Below are 23,345 nucleotides of genomic sequence, written 5' to 3' on the forward strand. Positions count from 1 at the left end.
CATGTTTTCGACAGTGAAAAACTTGTATGACTACTTCTCGTCCTCTGTTCAAGGTTGGGATGTCTTGAATAAGTATCTGCCTAACCTGTCATTGAAGCCACTGAGTGATATTAGGTGGGAAAGTCGCATCAATGCACTTACTTCCCTGAGTTTTCAAACTGGAGGTGTTTATGATGCACTGGTTCAGATATCAGAAGAATTTGATGGGATGACCACTCACGATGCAATGTCACTTGCGAATCAAATAAACAATTACACCTTTCTTACTTCTCTGGTAATCTGGTATGAAGTTCTGCTTCACATCAGCATAGTCAGTAAGACCCTCCAGACCACTGACATAAATGTTTCTGAGGCTGTGGAAATGCTCGAAAAAACGAAAGCATATTTTGAGACCTGCAGAACAGAAGAAAAGTTTGTGTCTTTCTTGTCAGATTACAAAGACTTGGCTACAGAATTAGGGCTAGAAGATCTAACGTTACCACGGATAAGTGTTTCCCGATGACGAAGTAAGAAGCCAGTACAATTTACCTATGAAGGAAGGGATGGGACAATAGATGACCCAACAAAACAAGATTGAATTCTACTATTATCTTTTAGATGTAATAACCACATCTTTGGATGAGAGATTCAATCAACTGAAATCTCATTGTGATTATTTTAATTTTCTCTACGACATTGGCGAGCTGACAGCCTGGACACGAAGTGTAGAAACCTCGCAGCGATTTTGCAAGATCATGAGTCAAGCGACATTGATGCACTGCAATTGAGGGAAGAACTAAAAGTGCTTTCAACATTGTTGAAACCTGGAATAGGTCCAAAAGAGACTTTGAAGTTTATAGGAAGACATAATTTTTGCCCTAATGTTAACATTGCTCTGAGAATTCTCCTAACACTCCCAGTGAACCTTTGCAAGTGGAGAGAGGAGTTTCTCAAAACTGAAATTGATAAAGACATACCTCTGATCAACGATGAGCCAAACTTGTTTGAATGATCTTGCAGCAATATCAACTGAGCACGAGCTTGCAGAGGACTAAAATTACACAGATCGTGTGAAAGAGTTTGCACAAACAAAAGCCAGGAAGGTTTGATTTGTCTAGCATTTGTTTAAATTTTTATAGTATGAATAGTGTCTTGCTTATTTACTGTGTTGTTCTTTATTTTGTTCAACATTAAATAGTTATCGTAAATATTATTGTTCAAACCAAATTATCATTAAATTGTAAATATATTTTGTTTTCCATTGAACACATTATCAATTCACAACTATTGAAAAATGTTTATTTACGTTAACTGTAAGTTCATGCCATGCGGGATTAACACAGTGGTGTAAGGCGCTGCAGTCATGGACTGTGCAACTGGTCCTGGCGGAGGTTCGAGTCCTGCCTCTGGCATGGGCGTTTGTGTTTGTCCTCAGGATAATTTAGGTTAAGTAGGGTGTAAGCTTAGGCACTGATGACCTTAGTAGATAAGTCCCATAAGATTTCACACACATCTGAACATTTTTGTAAATTCACAAGGCTTATTAAATTTAGCTAGATTTCTTCAATCAGGTCTGACTCCATTTTTTAGCTGGTGCCCAGCGACTGTTTTGTACAAATCTGTAGAGAATGTTACCAATCAGTCACAATTTTTGTTTTTATTTACCAGATCTACATAGATTTTGGGCACAGTGTGGCTATCTCAGTGCTTTGAGTTATCTTTACATCTATACCGTCATGCTGAAAGTAACTGTCAACATGACGGTTTAGATGTAAGCACATATTAAAAGCTTTGAGGCTGGCCACTCAGGGGCTGAAATCTAGGTAGATCTGAAGCAGCTCTTGTATGGGGCGGCACTTAGGCTTGCGCCGACCCTGCCCAGTATTGATACTATGTATTGAGCTATTGGCTGGAAATAGAGACAGGTGATTTCAGGTCCTTATGTATATTGTTCTCATTCCTAGTATTGACACTAAGTATTGATCTATTGGCTGGAAATAGAGATATATTTTTTGCAACAAATTTCAGTAAGGATTAAATATAATGAGAAGCATTGGTTAGAATACCCAGTTCTTAGAACACATTTATGCATGATATTCTTAAATTTACACCACACAAATGAGTCTTACTTATGCTTTTGCACCATAAAAACTTTTTCTTGGTTTGACGAATTATCCCAAAATATGATCCCATATGACATAATAGAATTAAATTAATAAAAGTATGCAAGATTTTTATATTTTTATCTCCTACAGCTGACATCATTCGCATTGCAAATACAGGCATGTTTAGGTAGTTCGAGTCTTGGTCCGGCACACAGTTTTAATCTGCCAGGAAGTTTCATATCAGCGCACACTCTGCTGCAGAGTGAAAATCTCATTCTGGAAACATCCCTCAGGCTGTGGCTAAGCCATATATCCGCAATATCATTTCTTTCAGGAGTGCTAGTTCTGCAGGTTTCGCAGGAGAGCTTCTGTAAAGTTTGGAAGGTAGGAGATGAGATACTGGCAGAAGTAAAGCTGTGAGGACAGGGTGTGAGTCGTGCTTGGGTAGCTCAGATGGTAGAGCACTTGCCCGCGAAAGGCAAAGGTCCCGAGGCAAGCAGGCAAGTTGCCACACACTATCAGCAGGACAGGCAGGCTGCGCTACTCCCATCCAAGCCAAGCTGTGCCCAACCCAAGCAGGCTAGAAGAGTCTTGCTTGCCTGGCCATCTTCCCACAGTGCAACACAACGTAGAGTTTATTCTGTACACTTTCACTGTAGTGTTATGAGTAGGGTTCGGATGGTTTTTACCCAAATATTACAAGATGAGACCCAATACACTATATATATTCATTTTAGGTCTCAGTAGCCCAGATAATTGTAAATTTTATGTGCCTTTTTTTTGTCGTATTCAGGCTTACTTATTTACTTCGATATGGATGGCTTTCTCTGCAGTTTCACACTCTTTTGACTACTACTGGCTATTTTTGTTTTGAATCATCATCAGGTCATCTCTAATACATATTTTCTATAGCAAGCTCATCTATCTCTGAAAGTTGAGATCTTTGCACATATGAACCTGGAGATGTCTATTATAGTGTAACGCCAAGTAAGGTTTTGGAAGTCTAATTTTTGTAGCCTTAGTGTGTTTCAGCCAAATATGAACCAAGTTATAAAAATTTTAATTACATTTTTCCATGAATTGCAGGTTTGCTGAATTCGTTCTAATGGACAAAATAGTTCATTCTAAATACCCCAACTGCATTTTAGCACAGACAAAGTTTGTTTCTCATATTATATTAATCTAAAAAGTACAAATTTCACACAGCTTATCGATCATGACTGACCATCAGCTGGCTGACTACATTAAATTGGCTGCTTAATATTCCAGCTCCCTAGTGATTTATAGCCCAAACTGCTGAGGTCATCCTCCTATAAGCAGTTTTCTGTTTCATTTGTTAAGCTGTAAATCAAGTAAAGCTGTGTTCAACTTGAAGGATGGTTTCAGCACTGCATTGCTTTACTAGGCATGGTGGTGTGCCCTTGACTTCCTCTCACCTCTAAGCAGACATGGCCAGTTACAGGGGAACTTAATCCACTGAGCCACAAAGACACATTGTTGGACAAACTATTAATAAGTTATTTATAAAACAAAAACTGCTCTGAGCCAAGACAACAAATACTAATTTTGTACAAGACGTAAACAAAGAAAATACAGTGGCATTATATCTTATTTGTTATTTAATTTACAGATAATTTGTTGGTGAATAAATTTGTCTGAATGATCTACTTATTCAAATACTTACACATACAGAAATCTATTCAAATTGTCTCATGAAAGCCTATGGTGTGGCTGAACTGAAGTTTTTGATTAATTATAAACAAAGTTGGTAATTATGCTGTGTTGTCATCCTGTCAACAAAAATCATTTTAATTTATTCTGTTCAAAATATGTCTAAATGTCAGTGTGATTTTAGCAGCTGACTGAAAGGGAGAATTCATCCAATGGCTATTATTTCATGGAAATATACAGTTCCACAACTGAAACAATGATCTTCAATAACTGTCAACATTATGTTACCACTTTAATTTTTGTTGTTCTGTGGTGACATCTGGTGAATATGAAGTATACAGTGCTCACTTTCTCGATAGAAAACATGAAAAATTGACAACTAAAAAGAAGTTCTAATTTTAAATGCATCTGAATGCTTGCCAGGCCCCTTAGTGCCACTATGTTGTATCAAAGCTGTGTAGGTAGGGTCTGTGTTTCCTTACCCACATGGCAAGGCCATGCAGCTGTTGCCCATCGTTCCCTGAGTGAGCACCACATGACATCGAGTGACTGGATTGCCAGCCTTGTGCTCTATTGTGCACATCCATATTGAGTGACATGAGAGGGAGAGTGGCCTGAGCTGGTGAGCCGAATGCATCGCTGCCATTGCACGCTACGCTTACTCGGCTGTTGAGAGCTTGTGAAGTGGTTTCTGTGCTGTGGGCGCCGCGGAAAGCAAATTGTCATGTGTTGTTTTCACAACGCCTGCAGATTGTCGTGTTCCATGCCTTGCAGCATGGGCAAGAAGTATGCGCAGAGGAAACATGCCACTACAAAGGGTCCTTCGATTGTGCAACTCACTGAGTCTGCTGACCATGGAAGGAATTCCCGAGAAGACGAGTCGTGGCCTGTCCCCCCTTTGTATGTCTTGTGCAAAAGGGGGGTGGACAGCACTGTTCGATACCATGACGAATTGCGCTAGGAACGAGGTGGTCTACGAGTCTGTCGAAACAGACTTACTGATCTGCATTCAAGCTGCAAATGTGGCCAACCACAGGGCGATCAAGGTCGCAGTGGCTGACCACATCGTCGACGCGCCGCTGGCGTGTGAGAAGGCACCTTCCGTAGCAAGGATGAAGATGACTGAGGCACTGCTCAGGGGGTTACCTTGGTGCTGTGATGAGGCAGCGGTCCGGGAAGGACTGCTACGAGCCAGGTATGGTAAGGCAACCGCAAGGTTGCACAACCGGACCAACAAGAAGAGGTCGCCGCTCTATGCTGTGACCGTGCAAATGGCCGACGGCGGGAGTGACATCTTCGGCTTGCGGAAGTTGCTGGGCTTCCCGGTTACAACAGAAGCTCTCCCGACCGCCATGGACCCCCAGCCCCAGTACTTCAGGTGCCAGGGTGAGGGCCATGTAGCAAAGTATTGCCGCAACATGGCGTGGTGCGTCAAGTGCTCAGGCGAGCACAACAACCGCACCTGCAACTGCGGCAGTAACGTTCTGCCGACTTGTGTCCAGTGTGGCGGCCCGCACTTCGCCAGCTGGCGCAGTTGCCCACCTTGTTTTCTGTGCCCGGCTTTCTCAAGCTGCAACCGTGCCAAAGGCGGCAGGGCGCCTGTGGCCGCACCGATGCAGCGGAAGAAGAGAAGACCATGTTGGAAACGACATAGGGCGCAGAAGAGCCTGGTGCAGCTGAGGGATGACACAGTAGCAGTTCCACCTGCCAGGGGCAGGGATGACTGCCCGGAAATGGGCAGTCAGGATGCAGTTCGCACTCCCGAGAAGAAACGTGGCCTCGAACTCAGCACCACTGTGAAGGAGGCCACTGCAGCACTCAAAGCCGTCATGGCGGCAGAGAGGGCTGCCTTCGCAGCCGCCATGGCTGCAGAGAAGGAAGAGGCCTTGAGGCAACTGCGTGTAGTCTTCGCCCAAGGCCTCAGTGCAGTAGTACCTGCGAACATTCCTGCAACCTTGCAGAAGTACGTTCGCGTGCCTGTCCCAGCGGCTGCTCCAGCAGCACTGCAGGTGAAAGGTGCAAAGAAGAAAACCGCCACCCCAGTGGCACTGGTGGCGACACCGACCGCTGTGGGAGCGGCCCCCGCAAGGGACCGAGAAGACAAAAAGGCAGCCTTCATCACACGAGCGCGAGCGAACGACCTGTATTTCTCCAACGCTGAAGTGGCACAGCTCTCTGAACAAACAGGGCTGCTCGGAGCTACACTGCAGAATGCCTGCACCGTGCAGTAGAGGAGAACACCAGACAGCGGCTGGCTGCCAACGTTATGCACCAGCGTGATGAAGCTGTACCAAATCACTGACGACAAGGCGCAGCAGAGCGCGTAACAGCAACGCATGTGTTGCCACACCGAATTCCTTTGTTACAGGGAGGAAGCCACTACAGCAGGCCAAGGAGGCTACACACGAGCCCAGCCACAGCACCCGGACTGACCCAGTTAACGAACATGCAGCACGTAGGTAATGATGTATGATACCTCACACTAACCTTACCTCACCTTGCATGCTCTGTCGCAGCTAGCAAGCCGCTACTGCCCTTACTACCTGTCCTACTGTTGCAGAGGTTTTTTTCCCTTGGCGCTTGCCTCTGCTCTTACAACCACTACCCTTCGATCATTTTCGAACACTTCTATCTCCTGATGGACCACGTTAATGAGTAATCGTACCTAGACACATGGATAACATCACAGCCCGCATCCTATGACTCCTGATTCAAAAACTAACATGTTTACGAAGGTGATAGTAGAACTTTTAGTTTGGTCACCACGTTGGTGTGGGCGTGGAGGGGCCCCATCCTTTATAATGAGTAACATAGACAAGTGCTATTCACATGGATTTGCCACATTGTTGCAGTGCTCTAATTGACATTCACTACCTTCCACATGGCTGGAATGTATCATAACCAGGGCGCTATGCCACCAGTCGGCATAATGCACTTATATTTAAGTTTCTAGAACAGTGGTCCCCAAATTCAAGAAGCTTTTGAGCTACCATAAAAAAATAAAGACAACACTACAAAAAGAATAGATTGATACTGACCATATAGAGGAGATGTTGAGGTGCACACAGGCACGACAAAGGGACTACTAACATTTGAGATTTTGGCCAAAAGGTCTTCTACTAAAGTAGAAAACACACATAGATTCATGCAAGCACAACTCTCGCACACATGACCGCTGTCTCTGGCCACTGAGGCTGGACTGCGAGCAACTGCACCTGATGGGGGAAGAAATCTGTGGGTGGTGGGGGTAAGGAGGAGGCTGGGACAGGGAGGGAAGTGATAGCAGGGTAGAGGTATGAGAGAGTGTAGTGCTGCTTGTGGGAGCATTTAGGGACGTTGGTGGGGACGGGGCTGTGCTGCAAGTTGCACCTGTAGCCTCCCCAAAGCTCTTGCGACTACACCTAGCAGTCCTATCTGTGTCCCTTCATGCTCCCACAAGCAACACTCCACTCTCCTCCATCCCCAGCTCACTATCCCTTCCCCTCCACACCCCAGACTCCTCCTTATCCCCACAACTCTCAGATAGCTTCTCCCATCAAGTGCAGTTAATTGTAGTCCAGTTTCAGTGGTCAAAGATGGTGGTCACGTGTGTGTGTGAGTTGTGCTTGCAGGAATGTGCGTGCATTTTCTACTTCAGAAAGTCTTTTGGCTGAAAGCTCAACTGTAGAGCAAACTTTTTGTTGTGCCTGCCTTTGACTCAACATCTCTATATGGCAAGTAGCAATCTTTCCTTTTCAAAATATTAGAACAGATTTTTTTTAACAGACTTATTAACTTTAATGAGAAGGATGGGAATCTTTTTCTTTAGGAACAAGAAGGCCAAGTATTTTCAAAGCTTGAAAGTGATTTTAAAGGGAAATCATTTTGAAAATCAATCAGTTTCAACTCCACTGCAGCATTGTTCTCTTAAAAATCAAAAGTCCCCATGACACAAGTAGAGAAATCTTCAGCATCAATCTCTGTACAAGGCAATTTGACAAATTGTGCAATAGAGGAAATTCTTCTGAAATCTTGGAAGTTCTCAATTCTGAAAGAATTTCAGTGTATTGTTTGCTATTGTAAGATGGCACTGAAGGGCCTTGACTGTGAATTATTTGTTTCAAACCAGCAAAGTGTTTGCAGTCATCTTAGATGACATTCTTCCCCCACAGTTGCAGCTTATTTAAGAATGAAGTAACATTTGAAATTGTTCCACTAATATCTTTACCATTACCTTAAAGCTACCAGTTAAGAATATTTACAGGGTGTATATGTGCACATGAAAAAAACATCCTGGATCTCCCGGTTAAAAACACACTTTTTCCCAAGTGAAAATACACTTCTTCAAAGGTGAAAATACGCTTTTTTTCATGATAAGCAACAGTGTACTTTCCCTTGGAGCTGTAAAAACATCAATCCTTTGAATGGTAAAAGTTTTATTCACCACCAGGAACTTCCCGGTACTTTAGAAAATAAAACCCAGATAAAAAAGAAATGTGTTTTGGACAGATCTTTGATGTGCAGCAACATGTACGCTACCTATTTTCATATTACAATATGCTGCATATTTTCGTATTATGAAAGTATTAATTCGAGATCCATCAAACACAACATGTTAATTTCCAAAGCATTGCAATGCTCTATTGTAAGACAATCATAGCTCATGTCATGTGAAATCGTCAGCCAATCATAGCAGACTTTCATAGCATAGGACACATTATGTAGTCAGCCAATAGCAACATCACTGTTAAGTAGCACGAACGCACAAATAGGAAAAGTTAATGTTTTAAATTATTGTACATAGTGTAGGTACAAGTAAAGCTAAGCTTTCACATATAATACTGCTCTTGAAGATTAATAAGCTACAAGAAAAGTTACACTTTCAAATATAAAATTGGTCTTTTTAGCGTGTGTTACACTTTAATATACACCACACAACTGTACCAGTAAAATTTTAAACAGTGACATTAATGTCTAGTCTTTTGGGCTCAAAATTATTCTAAGTGGCTGGCCCTGAAAGTTTTAAGTTTTAAATGAGAGTCAAACTAACTGTGATTTAAAAAATTCATTGCACATTCTCATACGTAACATAGTTCATCTTGCGTAAAAGAAAATTTCCTTTGCAAATAACACTTTTTGAAAAATCTTTCATAACATTTTTGTGTGACCTCTTAAACATGGGTTTGTTTCAGCAGCTGCCAGAGAGCACCAGAAAACAAGCGTTACTGCATGTGGGCAGCTATGATGCATAGGACGCCTGTACGTTCATACACATATAGCATTAAGAGATCTTATATGTCGTCATAAAAGAAGTAGGACATCAGAGGATACATCAAGAGTGTAGGAATTTTGTAAGCAATGCTAAAATGCATAATTAGGCTTAAAGTACACAGTCCAGATTCAAATTGAATTAGGCCCCAACCTGATATTAAGCTTTTCAGTAAGCTTTTTGGAATGCAAATTTTCTGGGAGTACCAGTATTGTATTGTCTCATGTTTGATTCTTTATTATGGCATAATGCTATAAGTGCCAGGAGATGAAAATGTGCACTTGAATGAAATTCAGTGAACAATTGAAGCTAGCCAACAATGTGGAATGAAATGCTTCGTTTAGTATCAATAGACTGCATCTGCAGAAAGGATTAATAAAAGCCAGATTTATTTAGTAAGTTGACAAAAATAACTTCATTGTTATGCACGCCAATTAAGGCTTGACTGCCAAAAACATGGAAATAAAAATCAGAAAACTGAAACTAACAACAGCCTTCCGTAATTATGTGCATGTATTTTAATTCACTTGATAGGTTCCAGCCACAGAAATCTGTGGTTGTTTTTTTTCCATTTGATGTGTGAACTGTAAATGGAGAGGAAATAGGACATCAGGAAACAGCAAAATCACTAAATGTAAACATGGGTCACTATCCCCCTCCCCACTAAAACCCAAACTGCTCTGTGCAGGTGCAAATCTGACAGCTTGGCTGAGTCAGAAAAATTTATCTCTGTAGCATGACTGCTTCTTGCTACTGCTGCAGCCACATTTCAAATAGCCAGAAGTGGGAGAAGGCACTGCTCATACGCAGCTCTACTGTGCATGCACATGAGCCCGCTGGCAACTGCTCAAAACAAACTTAATGTAAACAGTTGTGACATCACGCTCATCAGAAGCAGTTTGCTGTTATGAAGTATTCCACAGCCTTCATCCTAAAGCCTTTGACACATTTTCCTGTTTGTACATTCTTGCCAGTCAAAACTACAAAAATTTAACCAAGGACTAAAACAATGAAAAATTCCTGGAATTCTAGAATATTCCCAGCTTTTTCCTGGTTTTCTACTAGATAAAAAAATTGCTGGATTTTTCCCGGAGTTCCCAGTTGTCCCGGAATGTATACACCCTGATTTAACTTTTTGGTGAAGTAGGTGAGGAAAGCACAATCTTACAGCCAAACCAGATCTTTCTGTTGATTGGAGGATTCACCACATTCTTTCAAAAATTCTACTAATGCAGGAAGCAGCTCTTTAACATGTTGTAAAACACTGCCTCTACAAGCCAACGAATTCCATATGAAGCAGTAGATCACCATATTGGCACACTAATTCATCAGTAAGTGCTCTGAAAAAGCATCTCTGAACTGCAAGTGCTCTAACTTTGTTGACCATTTTTGTATTACATTGTTCATAATTAATAACTTTCCACACAATTCTGGTGTATTAAACAATGGTAGGACAGAAATTTTGGAAAGCTGTTGTGTTTATGACACAAGGCTATGAATCCCTTCTCTCTGCCTACATTCGCAGGAGCTCCATCAGTTGCTTAGTCCACCACTATTTTCACAGGAATATTTTTAAAGTTGATAATACCTTTAGTTGCTAAAAATATGTTCTGTCCTGTAGTGTGACTTGTTAGTGGTATAATCTTTACGAGATCCTCTCTTATTTGAAATTATCAAAAGCCATTCTTGCAGAAACAACCAACTGAGCTTTATCAATTCATCAAGTTTTGGGGAAAATAGCTGCAGCAGTCAACATTAATTTTAAGTTGTGAAATAATGTCAGAATTCATAACCACAACCATCCTCATTACTGTGTTTGCAGAAAGCTGTACAGATTTAATAGCATACATTATCTCAGTTTTATTTTTGAAAGTATCAAATAATGAAACTGCAGCTTCTAAAAGTGCAGTTCTACAACGTAGTATTCTTGACTGACATTGGATGCGCAGTATAAACAGCCTGTTATCATTAGTACTATCTGAGCCAGTTAGCCAACCTGATGGTTACCACAATCTACCAAAAATGCCACACAAGCTACTTGTAGCTCACAATTGACAGTTTGGTGATCACTAACCAAGACAATCAAGTGAAATTCCTTTTTCGTCGATTACAAGGAAACGGGGATGTACTTTGATGAATGGCTTCAGGATTTGATACATGGGGCCCTAACCTACACCACTGTACAGGTGGTTTCAAAAAGTCAATCCTATCCCTGGGGACCTCTCCTTCTCACATCAAAAGCTAAATCCACTAAGCAATGATGATGGCTTCAACAGAGGAGGCTTTCACAAACTTCCATGGGACCTCCTTATCGACCCCAGTATATGGCCATATCACCTGTAACTGATGCCAGTCTACATCATAGGCACTGCCCATAATGTGACCTGTGGAACCAAGCTCTGATGATAGGCTGGACTTAAAATGGTTGCTTGGCAGTCCAAGAAAGAGTAGTGTTCAATATGGCAGCCTCCGTAGTACTGGCAGTGGTCCCAGTGTATATATGAATTTGGACACCGACTCTGTTTCTCTCTTTCTCCTTTCTTGCTCAGATTGTGCTCACTAGCCTATTCAGACTTCGCATTTCGCTCAGTTATGATGGGCTCACAACTCAATGGACTGTATACTAACTAATGTTTTGGCTTTGACCTTTAATTATAATGTTGTGTACTACACCCCACAGATGTCTGTTGTTGGTGAAATAAAAGTGTATGTCAGCAATGACACAAAAGTAGGCTTGGACACAAACTATTCATCTGGTTTCATCTTAAAATTACTGTTGCCAATTGCATCTTACAATTCCACTTACTCTTCCTGTGGAGTTACCAAACCAGTTTGAAATTTTGAGATCAGCTGGTCTTTTTCCAGTACTGTGTAGTTGTAATGGCATCATTGTATCATGATAAATGACCAACACCTATCTTTGTATGGAGTGCAGCATGGTATCACACATGCAAACAATGATGACATTACTTACACTGTATTTTGTTACTGATTGTTCAATGACAGTATGCACATTCGATGTTTTTTGTGTGAGGCAGTCAGTTACAGGCAAGAGTTCATGAGAGATACTGATTATTCTCTGTAAGATCATATGCCAAAATGGATAATAAGTAATAATTGTATAGTGACAGTAGCATCATATAATTTCAAATAATGGTTATGACTATATATTGTTTCACAGAATTGATTACTGGAAAAATAAGAAAACTACGAATTAAATGGTTTGTGAGGGAAATATGATTGGACTAATAAAATTTTGAGAATTATTTAACTCACAATAGTATTTACAGCTGCAGAAATGGGGGTTGATACAAGCTCAAAAGGCAGTGATACTGCTTTCCAGCGTAAAAAATCAAGTATACCTGACTTAAAACCATGCAAGCACATAAACAATGTGCCAATGCCCTTTATCAAGAACATAAGCAGGCTCTCATTAATAATAGTTATTTGTGAATGAAGCAAATAGCCATGAATTACACAATGATTATGCATAAAACACAGTTTATGCTATTAATTGCAGTTCTGAGGCTACCATTTTCAATGCTGTTACTTTGGGAAATCTGTAGTATAGCTGGAGGGATAAGTGCAAGGATGTGAGACAGAGTCCTTTTTGTGATGACAGAGAATCTACAGAAGCTAGCTAACATAGCAGTCACAAGTGTCAGATAATTTTGTTGTTCTAAAGTCAAAATTTATTTACGTAAGCTTAACACTTGGTGTGTAAGATGTGTGCTGGTTGCTAATGCAGCAGCTTGATAGCAGATTAATGTTAATGTTAATGTTTCATTCTCTAAGGACCTGATAAATAATTTTATATTAATTTATTTTTACTTGAGACAAAGATTGCTGTATACTGAAATTACCCACCATACCATTCTTCTGCTGGCTGGTGAGACACCTTGTAGCCCTGGATGATTCCATTTCTTCCTTCCACAGGGGGAGTTTCCCAAGATACTTCCAAGCTCTGAGAGGTTAGTGCAGAACACTGCACATTTTCTGGTGGAAGGCTTGGTACTGTTAACAAAAATCGAATATGCAAATGGTCATTACAAAACATTTAAAGTTTTAGAAGACTGCATAACTATTGTAATAAGTGATTCAAATATTTTTATTTGAAATGTCAAGACATTCTAACAGAGTAGAAACTTCTTGGTATAAAGTGATTAGCTACAAACTTTAGAGCAAGCATTGCCTGTAAGAAAATTTCATGGCTTAAATGAAATAACAATGCCTACCATCCTCTAGGGTCTTCACTGTTATAGGATCTGATGCTGGGCCAGCTCCTCGACTGTTGTAAGCTTGAACAATAATTGTATATGTGGTAAATTTTGAGAGTCCTTGAAGAGTAGCTTCACCACCATACTGAGTACCAACTTCCACAGTTTTAAGGCTATAGTTGTGACTTGTTGGGGATGGTGATGGGGATGATGGAATGAATGATGGTTGTTCTTGATAACCAACATAGTAACCAAGAAGATTCCCATTCCAGTGTTCTCTCAGTGGTGGCTCCCATGTAACAAACAGCTCTGTAGAGCTTCTAGCTTCAGCACGAACATCTTGTGGAACTCCAGTTGGAACTGAAAATTGAATCAATGGATTAACTCTTATTTTAAACAACACAATATTCACTAAAGACCTTTTCTTGCATTCAAATTTCACATTGAACATCAGTTACTAAATTTCATGAAACAATTTAAAACTATGAACACCTTTGCTGAACTTCATCTGTTTTTTTGCTGTTCAACTTGATTTTGATGCAAACTGTCTCTGCAGATTTGTACATGTCAGACTCAACAAGAAACTGGACAATTTGTTTCATATTATTAGTGCAATTTGTGCCTTCTTAAAAGGCATATGTTTTTTTTATGCTGATACATTAAGAAAGCATCCCATAACATCATAACTGCATTCATATCATGTAACCACCCTATAAACTTTGTATATTTATAGATTTCTTGGTTCTGTATAAGTATTTTGCCATACATAAAAAGATGATTATATCCAACATTTGATAGCAGAGGATGGGCATCCACTCAGCTGATGTAGAATGTGATAAATCAGAGCTTCCTTTTACAAAATTATTATTTCAAGCCTATTTACAGGGTTAAAAAATGTAGTCAAGTTAGAGAGCACAATTAGACCTACCCAGGGTCTGCCCTGATTATCACTGGCCAGTATAAATGGCCACACACACACACACACACACACACACACACACACACACACACACACACACACACACACACACAAGAAAAATAAAAAGAGAGGGAGAGAGAGAAACAATTATGCTCTTGAAAAAGCATAAAGTATTTAGAAAACTGCAATGAATGATCCCCAGAAAGACAGATTTTGTTGAAAATCTATAATGATTGCAGTTTTCATACAATACTGACAATGATGTGCATATTATGGACTATGAGCTAGGTAAAACATTGTATTAATGTTTCAAAAAAATGTTTATTACCTTTCAAATAACTGGCAATTTTACACAAAGGCTTTGCAGCAACTGAAACAAGATTACTTACTATGTAACACAACTGCATTCTTTGGAGACTAGTTTGACAGTGTGCTGTATAAAACTGAATAGCCTCAACATGTAGGGTCTGTACCCAACAACTGCAGATACAGGGAATCAATAGAAATAGGACTGGGGCTATGTTTATGCACTGCTCTGCAAAGGTTTGCATCTGCCTTGAGTTTCAGTCAGCTCAAAAATGCAGCTGCACCAAATGAATGGCACATTTTTCCATGAATGGTGTGATGACCAATAAAACATAAGTTAAGCAGCATTTGCTTAAAGACACAGCATTTTCATCATGTTTACCTATTGCCTAACAGAACTATAGACCATCATTTCTTGAAGTGCATGAGAATTCAAAACTCTCTACTCCAAATTCCACGGGAGGGGAATGATGGTAGCAAGTGTCCCCACTTACTGCCCTCCACTCTCCTCTTGCGAGTAGCCGCGTAACAGATCCTCAAGGCCAAAGTATACCTCCAATTCTCCCAGTGCTACTACTTTTAAATATGTGGACCAAATTAGACATAAGAAAGTATGACATCAATATAATAGAGGGAAACATTCCACGTGGGAAAAATATATCTAAAAACAAAGATGATGTGACTTACCAAATGAAAGCGCTGGCACATCGATAGACACACAAACAAACACAAACATACACACAAAATTCTAGCTTTCGCAACCAACAGTTGCTTCATCAGGAAAGAGGGAAGGAGAGGGAAAGACGAAAGGATGTGGGTTTTAAGGGAGAGGGTAGGGAGTCATTCCAATCCCGGGAGCGGAAAGACTTACCTTAGGGGGAAAAAAGGACGGGTATACACTCGCACACACACACATATCCATCCACACATATACAGACACAAGCAGACATATACAGAGGCAAAGAGTTTGGGCAGAGATGTCAGTTGAGGTGGAAGTGCAGAGGCAAAGATGTTGTTGAATGACAGGTGAGGTATGAGTGGCGGCAACTTGAAATTAGCGGAGATTGAGGTCTGGTGGATAACGAGAAGAGAGGATATATTGAAGAGCAAGTTCCCATCTCCGGAGTTCAGATAGGTTGGTGTTAGTGGGAAGTATCCAGATAACCCGGACGGTGTAACACTGTGCCAAGATGTGCTGGCCGTGCACCAAGGCATGTTTAGCCACAGGGTGATCCTCATTACCAACAAACACTGTCTGCCTGTGTCCATTCATGCGAATGGATAGTTTGTTGCTGGTCATTCCCACATAGAATGCGTCACAGTGTAGGCAGGTCAGTTGGTAAATCACGTGGGTGCTTTCACACGTGGTTCTGCCTTTGATCGTGTACACCTTCCGGGTTACAGGACTGGAGTAGGTGGTGGTGGGAGGGTGCATGGGACAGGTTTTACACCGGGGGCGGTTACAAGGGTAGGAGCCAGAGGGTAGGGAAGGTGGTTTGGGGATTTCATAGGGATGAACTAAGAGGTTATGAAGGTTAGGTGGACGGCGGAAAGACACTCTTGGTGGAGTGGGGAGGATTTCATGAAGGATGGATCTCATTTCAGGGCAGGATTTGAGGAAGTCGTATCCCTGCTGGAGAGCCACATTCAGAGTCTGATCCAGTCCTGGAACGTATCCTGTCACAAGTGGGGCACTTTTGTGGTTCTTCTGTGGGAGGTTCTGGGTTTGAGAGGATGAGGAAGTTGCTCTGGTTATTTGCTTCTGTACCAGGTCGGGAGGGTAGTTGCGGGATGCGAAAGCTGTTGTCAGGTTGTTGGTGTAATGGTTCAATGACATCATTCGCATATGATTGTTCTTTGCTGCATTGTTCACTATCTTGCAGAAAATGATACTTTCTATAGAAACTGAAAAAGAAAACAAAATTAAATAAACAAGCTTTAGTATGAAAAAAGTACTTTTAATTAGGAATACTGTTGGATAAGAATTTTTTTAAACCATTAGTCACTTAGGCAAAAAATAGTACGTAATAAATATAGTTCTTCTCATAAAAATGTTCAAGAAAACAATCACAGTTTTCATCAAACATTGAAGATGATGTGATTTTTACCTTCCTCTTGTGTTGTCACCTGGATGACTTCACTAGGATCACTCATGCCAAGTCTGTTCTCAGCCATTATTCGAAAATGATAAGAGCTTGCTGGGTTAAGATTTTGTACTGTAGCTGAGGTTTGTGTTCCAGGCACAGTAATTTTTAATGGCTGTGTCTGCCAGGTTTCTGGTAAAAAAAGTCATCTCATTATTAATCTAAAATGAGGACAAATACTAAATAATAAGTATACAGATGTCTTAGATACTTACCTGATACCAGTTTGTACTGAATTGTGTAGCTTGTTATTGGGCTATTTCCAGCATAAGGCTGTGTCCACGAAAGCTGTAGAGATCGACTTTGTTGATCATTGACACGAATATTTTTTGGCATTTCAGGAACCTCTGAAACAAAAATTTTAAATATTTCACTAAGTTATTAATTTATTGGAAATATTGGTACAAGACAGGGAGTATCACAGTTAACAGCAAAAACTGATACTGGTTAATGTACATGGTAATGGAGGCATAAACATTCTGATAAACACAGGCAGTCACTGACTTCAATAAGAAGTATTCTCCTACTCAGTGCAAAAGCATGTCATCTTATATAAGATGCAAAATGTGAAGATGGGGAACATCCTCAAGCAATCCTGTAAGATCCAGATCACACTGCAGAAACTGAAGGATACATCATTGTGTGGTCCAATGAGACAATCACCTAGTAACTGTAAACACACATCCAACGACAAATGTTGCTGATGTGGTAACTCATGAGAAGCTTGTGGATTCGCATCAAACTTGAGGCCAATCAGATGGTGACTCAATCAAAATGTTTACATTTCAAATACACCATACTAACTAGGACAATATTTCATACTGAACTCAATGATGGCTCATAACCATCTCGCTAATGGCTCATTTGCAGACCCATCTTCACTAGAGTAATTTTTCATCTATTATCATACACTTTCTACCATGTCAGATCTGTCAGAAAAGCTACCCAAAAAATCAGTCATAGGTTTGAGGAAGGGCATGATGACAGAAAAATCAACAATGAAATTACCAAAAAGAGATGGGAATTGAAAACCAAAGAGGTTACAAGTGACAGAGAAGCCTGCTATTGACAAGTCAGAGAAAAATCAGAGGCACCTCTCGTCCACTTCAGCTGGTGTTGATGTCTGTTTATTTGAAGGAGTATAGTATACATGTTTTCTCTATTATCATTCACCTTTATCATTTCTATGACAGTATTTACATCATTTCCGTTTTTTCTATGGATTGTCAATAATGCCCTCTCTGTTATTTACAAACTCCCTACTTTTCTATTCTCATCTCTTTACTGGTATTTCATCATGACTTTTCTGTCATCCTGCACTGCTGCTCGCCTTTAAGCCAATAGGTTGAATAGCTTCCCTGTCAGATCCTCAGATAGTTTTGTTTCTTGCAATGTTCTTCTTTCTTTTGTCATCTGAAAGATTTTCTTACTCTAGAAGATAATTTTCCTGTCAGATTTTTTTAATGTGCACGAGTCTGCTGCCAAGTCGAAAGCACAAGTTTTTCTGCCTTTATTTGTTTGTAATTTCACTACAGTTACCACCTGTTTATAGATATAGATATAAACATATGTGAATTTGTTACCTTGAACAATGAGCTGTATTGCCATTTCATCTTGCCCATATGAATTACTTGCATAACATGAGAAGACTCCAGTGTCATGGCGATATGTGCGAGAGATTCCTAACTCAGAGACCATGCCATCATCCAGTTTCTGTTCTCTTATTGTATACCTGGAAAAAATTATCTGAAACTAATTGCCACATTCTGTTCTTAATAGCTACATTATGCTACCTTTTTGTCGACTATCCACATTTTTGGTTATTAAGTCATATGAAAAAGCTCACTAAATCAAAATGAAAGTATTTCTTCTAGCAGGGGCAGTCAGATAAAATGAGACAGACTATATAATGAGGATGGCGTGGACTGATCTCTGTGTACAGAAGTGCCCTCTATTGGGAATGAGGAAGGAATAGCATGAGTGTCCACAACTGTGCAACTTGTCTCTAAGACTAGGTCAACATGAGGTCAGCGAGTCGTGTCTGCATCTGACTTAACTATGGAGGTCAAGAAAGAGGAACAGTTACATGTAGTGCAATTTTTGACTGCAGAAGGAGTGTCAGGAAGTGAAATTCTTGCCAAATGTCTGCCTTGTATGGGAAACAAGGTATGTCATGTGCACATGTGTTTGTGTGGAATTAACAACGCTGAAAATGTTGGGTGTCACTGAAAGACAGTAGTCAGTCAGGACAGGCTCAACATGTCATTACCCATTCTGTCATTGCTGCAATGGAAGCTGCTGCCATCAGAAATGACAGACAGTGAATGGTGTACGTTAGGTTCATGTTGGGCACCAGGCATAGTACTGCTCACACCATATTCTGAAGTTCTGGAAAATCTGTGCATGATGATGATGATGATGATGATGATGATGACGATGATGATGATGTTTGGTTTGTCGGGTCTCAACTCTGCGGTCATCAGCGCCCGTACAAAGTCCCAATTTTTACACAGTCCAATTTTTATCACAATCACGCAACTGTTATGAGTGATGATGACGATGATGATGAAATGATGAGGACAACACAAACACCGAGTCCCATTGTTGCTTGAGATGAAACATGGCATCATCATTTTGAGCCTAACAATGGAAGCACATGGATACACTCCTATCGAAATATCCAAAGCCTTACGTGACAGCTCTGAGAGAGTCATGACGATCTTTTTTTATTTTATTTTTTTTATTACAAGAAATCATTGCTCATTGACTTTCTGGCACATGGCACCACAATCAGTGCACAGTAGTAGTGGACAGTTTGCAAAAACTGAAGCATGACATCAAGTCAAGACACCCAGGAATGTTTATGGGTGGCATCATTCTGTTGTAGGGTAACGCCCACCCTCATGTTGCCAAGGTTATTTCAATTATGCTGCAGAAGTTTTGCTGGGAACCCCATAGCGCATCCTTCAAACAGTCCTGATCACTCCTCACATGATTTCCATATTTTTGGAGCCCTGAAGAAAGACATTCATGGCCATCAATTTGCTTCAGATGAAGAGGTGCATGCCTGGGTAAAATCATGATTCCATAGGCAACCACAAACATTTTTTCCATGAAGGCATTGACCATCTTGTCTCACAATAGGATAAATGTATTAACAGGTACGGTAAATACTTTTGAAATAATAAAGAGTTTGCTTACTTTTTTTCCATCTGTTTTCATTTGACTGCCCCTTATATTTTATTATGTTATGAATGAAAACAGTTTATAGGAACAATTATAACTCTAGTTATGTAAAGTAGATAGCCCTACAACTATCAGAAGAATTCATAAGGATCTTTTCATGTAGACTTTTCCTCCTTATCTAGAGTTCAGAAAGTAGTTACATGCTCTGGTGCAAAGGTATTCAACAAGCTCCCAACTAATACATAGCATGACATTTGAATCCCAACTAGTTCAAAATAAAATTAAAATCACACCTCATTAGCCATTCTTTATACAAATTATCTGAATATTTCTATTCAAGGATTGAAAAGTTTGTTAGCTACAAGGCAAGTAGCCGTGTTCATTCTAAAGCTGCATAACAGGCAGTAATGAATTGTAAACAGGATTCTATAGCTGTAGGTAACTTTTCTTTGAATAATATCAGTACACTCAACTGGATACCGATCCTTAGGATATAACAGACAATTTCTGGATGGAGAATTTAATGTAAAGAACACATAATTTAAATAGTGGAGCTAAGACTATTCAATTAGATAACACACAACAGAAGATAAACAGCAGCTATTAGATATAAATGAGGGGGCTGCAGCTCCTTCAAAATTAACAGCCACCTCCCTAATTTACTTGATTAAATTTAGCTGGATTCAACATGAGTAGGTTAAGCAGTATAGTTGCTGATTTGCTAAAATAGCATACAAATTATGTTTATCTTATTTGCTTGTCTTTTGTTAACGTATAACTTGACTCATTGCACGTTCCTAAAAGTTCTCTTTCCTGATAGGATCTACAGAACATGATGAGTGAGTGTATGAATGAACTATCTCAACTGGATACCAATCCTTAGGATATAAGAGACAATTTCTGGATGGAGAATTTAATGTAAAGAATGCATAATTTAAATAGTGGAGGTAAGACTATTCAAGTAGATAACACACAAATGCAGATATGTAGTGAATTGGTTGGGTCAAGGAATAATTTATAATCACAACAAAGTTCCTGCTCAATGATAAATAACATATCAATAAAGGACACCCAGCTGGTCCTTGAAAAAGATACATTCTTTTGGTGTATTTGATCTCACTGGGGTTGCATTAGTTCACGCTTCTTATCATCTGGTCATCACTAACTGAAAATCTGCATAATAATTTTTAGTATTTATATCAGTCAATAATAAGTTATTGTAAAAAAATCTGTTCTTGCAATAAATTCTCATAAAATGATGAATTATTGTGAGTAATAAAAAACAAAATAGATCACAATAATGAGACAGAGAATAAGACAACCAAATATCCTTAGCAGCTATACATTACAAGAGAATGTACATTTATTATCTACATCTGTCTTCAGCCATACTGTGCAAACTACTGTGAAATGCATGACAAAGGATATTCCCCATGGTACCAGTTGTCAGGATGTTTTCCTTTTCCATTCATATATCTAGCATGGATAGAATTATTACTTAAACATCTATATGTGTGTGTGCTATAATTAGTCTAAATTTGTCTTTGTGATCCTTATGGGATCAATAATTAGGGATTGTAGTATACTCCTAGATTCATCATTTGCTGTTGGTTCTTGGAACTTTGTAGGTACACTTTCATGGGATAGTTTGCAACTATCTTTAAGTGTTTGCCAGTTTTGTTTTTTTGGAAACTTCATGACAGTCACATTTGAGAATTATTCTATGATGAGTCACACAAGTGTTTTCTAAGTAATCTCTTTTATGGATGGATTGCATTTCACTACAATTCTACCATAAATATGAAGTCTGCCATCAGCTTTACCTCCAACCAAGCCTATGTGATCATTCAGTTTCCTATCCCTATTATAGAAGTGTAGTGCCTCAGAAAAGTGCATTGCTGACAGGTTTGCTAATGCCAGATAATGATGCCTGAGGAAATGGCGTAAAAATGGCAGAGAGGGAAATGGCTCATCATCTGCTTAGCACCACACACACAAGACACATTATGGTTATCACAAAGTCCCCATTTTAACATCCCCATGTGAAGAAGATTAACTGATCTACATGATGGCCATGGCAGGCTGTTTCCTGGGGTAGTTTCTTTCTTGGTGGGCTCCAATCGCATGTAGCTCTGTCCTGCCAGTGTTGATCTCTTTTTCCTGCCTTTGACTTCACTAAAGGGGCAGTGTGGTGTCACCGCCAGACACCACACTTGCTAGGTGGTAGCTTTTAAATCGGCTGCGGTCCGCTAGTATACGACGGACCCGCGTGTCGCCACTGTCAGTAATTGCAGACCGAGCGCCACCACACGGCAGGTCTAGAGAGGCGTACTAGCACTCGCCCCAGTTGTACAGCCAATGTTGCTAGCCATGGTTCACTGAGAATTACGCTCTCTTTTGCCGAGACGATAGTTAGCATAGCATTCAGCTACATTTGCTACGACCTAGCAAGGCGCCGTATTCAAGTGATGTTGAGATTCTATTAATGTATCATCAAGAGCGATGTTCTACAAATGTGGATTAAAGTTAAGTATTCCAGAAGCTACATACTTTTCTTTATAGCATTCATTACGTATCCTGTTTCAGACCTCACGCCAGCCTGCGTGAGTTTAAGCGCGTGCCTTTCGGCTTCCTCTCATTGTGTCTAGGCTGTCTTGTCTAGACACAACATATTTGGTGACGAGGATCAAAAAGGATCTTGTTCTTTATACTTGCTTTGCCCTAATTTACTTGTGTCATGGCTTCGCCACAACCTCCAGATGTACTGTCCGAATTTTATTGCTTGCAGAATCAGCAGACGCAGGCCTTATTGGATGTCCTTGGACAGCTCGTCCAGGGTCAACGTGCACTGCAAAACGATGCGGCCGCCGCTGCTCCACCACTACAGCAGCCACAACACGCAGTTGCACCAACTTTTTGGCCTTTTGATTCAGAAATGGAAAGGTGGACGGAGTGGTCACGCCAATTTGGATTCCATCTCGCAGCCTACAGAATTCAAGGTAACGAGCGGCAGCCTCACTTATTATCGTGTGTCGGCGTCCAGACGTACTGAGTGATAGTGAAATTATTTCTCCGACGCGACGTAGCAACTCTGTCCTACGAAGAAATTTTGTCTGCATTGGATACCTATTTCATGGAATCAGCCAATGTTGTTGCAAAAAGGTATACGTTCTTTCGTACAAAACGTACGGCCGGTCAAGCTAATCGGGAGTGGGTTGCAACTTTGCAAGGCCTTACAAGGGATTGTGCTTTTGAGTGTGAATGTGGACTCCCTTATTCACATACTATGGTGAGTGATGCAATTGCACAGAACGTTTCTGATGTTCGCATAAGGGAACAGATTTTGAAACTAGTCAATCCCTCCCTTCAACAAGTGATAGACATATTGGATCGGCAAGACACACTTGACTTTGCTCTGGAATCATTTGAAACTTCGCCAGCTGTGTGTCACATTAACCGGCCCACCGAGCGAGCTGCACGGAACTGTAAATAGTCCGCGCGCACGTCCGCGCAGCCACGTGTGCCGCGCAAGCACGCAAATGCAGTGAAATCATGCACGCGGTGTGCAAA

General features: G+C 40.4%; 1 protein-coding gene across 1 annotated transcript in view; it reads right to left on the reverse strand.

The window, feature by feature from the left end:
• The window catches only part of LOC126191144 (Down syndrome cell adhesion molecule-like protein Dscam2), a 395,591-nt gene that overhangs the window by 167,999 nt on the left and 204,247 nt on the right, over nt 1-23,345 (reverse strand). Inside the window, exons 16-20 of the mRNA XM_049931899.1 lie at nt 18,173-18,321; nt 16,805-16,936; nt 16,554-16,721; nt 13,239-13,580; nt 12,871-13,017 (exon numbers count right to left, since the gene is read on the reverse strand). Coding sequence (XP_049787856.1) covers nt 12,871-13,017; nt 13,239-13,580; nt 16,554-16,721; nt 16,805-16,936; nt 18,173-18,321 — 938 coding nt within the window. The remainder of the gene's footprint in view (nt 1-12,870; nt 13,018-13,238; nt 13,581-16,553; nt 16,722-16,804; nt 16,937-18,172; nt 18,322-23,345) is intronic.

The sequence above is a fragment of the Schistocerca cancellata genome, chromosome 6 (assembly GCF_023864275.1).
Source record: "Schistocerca cancellata isolate TAMUIC-IGC-003103 chromosome 6, iqSchCanc2.1, whole genome shotgun sequence".
Lineage (NCBI taxonomy): Eukaryota > Metazoa > Arthropoda > Insecta > Orthoptera > Acrididae > Schistocerca > Schistocerca cancellata.